This window comes from Nicotiana tabacum, chromosome 19, assembly GCF_000715075.1.
Source record: "Nicotiana tabacum cultivar K326 chromosome 19, ASM71507v2, whole genome shotgun sequence".
Taxonomy (NCBI): Eukaryota; Viridiplantae; Streptophyta; class Magnoliopsida; order Solanales; family Solanaceae; genus Nicotiana; species Nicotiana tabacum.
The window spans coordinates 122195005-122198532 of record NC_134098.1 but is presented as its reverse complement, the minus strand read 5'-3'; the positions used below and the strand labels follow the sequence as shown (position 1 = coordinate 122198532).

General features: G+C 35.0%; 1 protein-coding gene across 1 annotated transcript; it reads right to left on the bottom strand.

The window, feature by feature from the left end:
• Positions 1-676: 676 nt before the first annotated feature.
• On the bottom strand, positions 677-2412 carry LOC107821754 (large ribosomal subunit protein eL22y). Its single transcript, XM_016648205.2, has 3 exons — positions 2296-2412; positions 1941-2209; positions 677-1046 (listed from the first exon to the last, which is right to left on the bottom strand). Exons 2-3 carry the CDS (start codon positions 2171-2173, stop codon positions 902-904), a joined length of 378 nt encoding a protein of 125 aa, XP_016503691.1. The 5' UTR covers positions 2174-2209; positions 2296-2412; the 3' UTR covers positions 677-901.
• Positions 2413-3528: the final 1116 nt, after the last annotated feature.

The window sequence follows — 3528 nt, the reverse complement described above, 5'->3', positions numbered from 1 at the left end:
GACCATATGCAATCCCTTAAAAGTAGGACGTTGCTACCAGAAATGCCAATGGTACAACCCAAGTACTGGATTCTCCATCTTAATTTACTTTTGACAAAAATCGGTAGCTTAATAACTTGTGACACTCTTATCTGGTGAGGCATGTGTTTCCCTCGGAAACCTTTAACTGAATACCTGTTTTGTTCCAACTGAAAATTAATGTGCTTAACAGGCACGTAAAAGCTTTAGGAAGACATCACTCTCATTGTTTAAAATTTATCAACATTTGTTCAGCTGTCCCCAGTGCCCTCCATTCAGGTTAAAACATTTAACACAAGGGAAAAGTAGCAGTAACAAAAAACAGAGGATCATAACAGGAAAGCAACGTTTACTAAATTTACTTCTACAATTATTTTTGTTTTGCCAAAATCACTACAGAATCTTTAACTTTGCGAGGCTCTATCTGTTATACTAATTTGCACTAGGCAGCAATAAATCATAACACCATTGCATAGAATCGGCTACTAAGAGCTTTTAAAGCATATCCACGAATAAGATGATGACCTTACCTACTACAACTAATTGTTTCATTAACCACATTATTGCAGTGATACATAGCACACGCAGTGAATGCACATTTGCACGGACGATAGTTATAAAAAACAAGAGTTTAGAAAGCAATTAAAAAGAGATGGTCCATTAACCATGTGCTTTTCAAGATTGATGATTGTCCACTCCTAAAACACCACAATATATAAGATATAAAAACTACAAGATGGTTAATCTCGTTTTCTCCATTTAACTGGGCAAAAGTGCAAAGATTTGATTTCAGCAGACAAAATTGTAAATAATGTCTCACACAGCCAACAATATCAAATAAGGAGAAACTACAAACTAAAGATTCAATTAAGATTCCAGCTCCTCAATCTTCCTCCTCGGCCTCATTCTCAGCAATGTTGAAGTACCTCAGCTCATAGACATTGCGATCCTTGTTTGCGGAAATAACTCTGAGCCAATCACGGACATTGTTCTTCTTGAGATACTTCTTGGTCAGGTACTTCAAATACCTGGGGGAAAAAAGGAAACATTACTGCATAGAATACAATGGTTGAAAATATATTTAATAGAAATGCATCAAGCTAGCAAAATATGGCGAATCACAACAGTTCAGATATCCAAATTACAGTGAAATAAGTTCATAGTAAGCTCTCAGGATAGAGAAAAAAAGTTGTGAGTGGTCATGTCCCTTGTACTGCAAATAAGTCCTAGCTGAATAATCGGGTAGGAACTGGATTAACCAAACACATTTCAGATTAAAAATAAAGAGAACTTTGTTTCAGTCCAGTAAAATGAAATTCATAATGATGTTAATCTGCAAAGATAATTTTTACCATAAAAGCAATGCAAAATAATAGGACTGTAAATTGAATTTCCAAGTGAGTTTCTGAATGAATGAATCCATCAAATATGTTCTTTTGCACCTCACGTTGCCAAAATGGCATCACCTCCAACCTTGCCGTGATTAAGACTAGTGATACACAGACTACGTTCATGATACTACCCCTCCTTTGCCCAATGCCTTTATTATGTTTTGTTCATCATGAAGACGTAACACTGTATTTGCATATAATTTCTATTCACCTTTTCCAAACGTTCATATGTCCCAAAATATATGGATAGAAGTATAAATCAAAACATTATTTATCATCATCACATCTGACTCTAATATTTACTTCATCAGGTACCACACAAAGAAAGTTACCACATTAAATTCGACACTAAAATTCCTATATTGACATTATGTGTTTATCCCACTTCAGCATCAAACCCCAACATCAAGATATAACAACATTTACAGCATATTCACGCTGCACCGTTGACACAGTATCAGTTCAACAGATCTATATATACAAAATACAGCAGAGAAGCATGGGTCAGTAAATAAAGGTGAAAAAACTTACCGCTTGGAGAAAGTGCTCTCGGAAGTGACAGTGATTTTGGTCTTGTCACGAGTAACAGTGACGGCGTCACCAAGAGCTCCAGCTTTTCCCCCAACTTTGATGCGCTCCTGCAGAAACTTCTCCAATGAAGCGATATCCATGATCTTATCATCAACAGGCTTTGAGCAATCAATCACGAAGGTTGCTCCCTTCTTCTTCCCACCCTTGGTGGCTCCGCTGCTTCCTTTACTCATCTTCTCCTACGATTAAAGAAAAAACACAAACCCTACCTGCATTTTCACCAAATCACATACGTATCAGAAATCGAAGAACTGGATTGTGAAACGAGTTGGAGAGAGAGAATTAGAGAACTGACCTGAGAAGCTGCGGCGATTTGGGAGGAACTATGGGTTAGGGTTTCGAGTGTGGGTTTATATATTGTTTTGTGAGAGCTATGTCTCTGTGGATCGTCATTCTGGTCCATCAACATTTGGGCCCATTATTATGAGTCCGCTCTCTCGTCTAGGCCCACTATTATAATGAATTGAGGATGCTTGTGAATTCTCATCGTTATCTATATATCATCATGCTATATTATAAGCATAAAGATCAAAAATTGAATGTGAAAGACCAAAATAATCCTATAAACTTAAGTGAGTATGATACCCTTCAAAAAATTATACCTACCTTCATAAATAAGTACAATAACCAAATTTACATTATTAGTTTCATTGTTTTAAAATATCGGAAAATGTGAGGTTGTGTACTGGATAATGAAGTGTAGACTAATTCAATTAATTTAGGGAAAGGATAGTTCAAGAAATTTTAACCAAGAAAAGAGTAATTATTATCTTCAATTCAATGTAGAAAAGAGTAATAATTAAATATAATCATGAATAATGTTGCTAATTATGTAAACGTTAGGGTAGATAAAGAGCCTACTGCTATAATTATTATTTATGTTGCTACAATTATCATTTAATCACAGATACATAGTTCACCATGAAGTTACAACCTATTGGTTCCCTCAGCCTTTTGCAATTAATATTTCAAAATTCTTTTATGATTTTGCATAACTATGGAAATAAAAACTTTTTATTATGTTTTTATTATTGTCAGTCGCTTCTTACTTAATTGTTCACAAAATTTTACAAACATTTAATTCTTCCATTCTTTAAAGAAAATATATCATGTACAAATAAGTATTAGTTTCTCTTTTTATTTGTTGCACGGATCATTTCGCTGAAACATCAAAATGGAACAACTTCAATAACAAGATCTACAAAGAAATATTAGGTGAAATATACAGTCATATTTGTCACACCCCGACCTCGGGGAACTCGACCGGCGCTCAACCGAGATACTTCGGTTAAGCAAGCCTATTAGATGCCTTCTACCCAACCTTGCCCATTAACAATTTAAGAACCGGTACATGTGATAAACATGAGAAGAGTCAAGTGCTTTACAATATTCTCCACTACTAAAGGATGTTCATTTATGATTTCCAAAATATAACGAGTTTACTGATATGATAAAAACATGTTCGCCTAAATACCAACACTTAATAGTTTAATTCCCAATATCATATACCACCCACAACCTGTCTACG

Bases quoted from the DNA above. Each gene is read 5' to 3' on its own strand.
- LOC107821754 (XM_016648205.2), bottom strand. From the start codon at position 2,173: ATGAGTAAAGGAAGCAGCGGAGCCACCAAGGGTGGGAAGAAGAAGGGA. The intron at 1,047-1,940 runs GTAAGTTTTTTC...TTTTTCCCCCAG, and splicing joins GAGAGCACTTTCTCCAAGCG to GTATTTGAAGTACCTGACCA.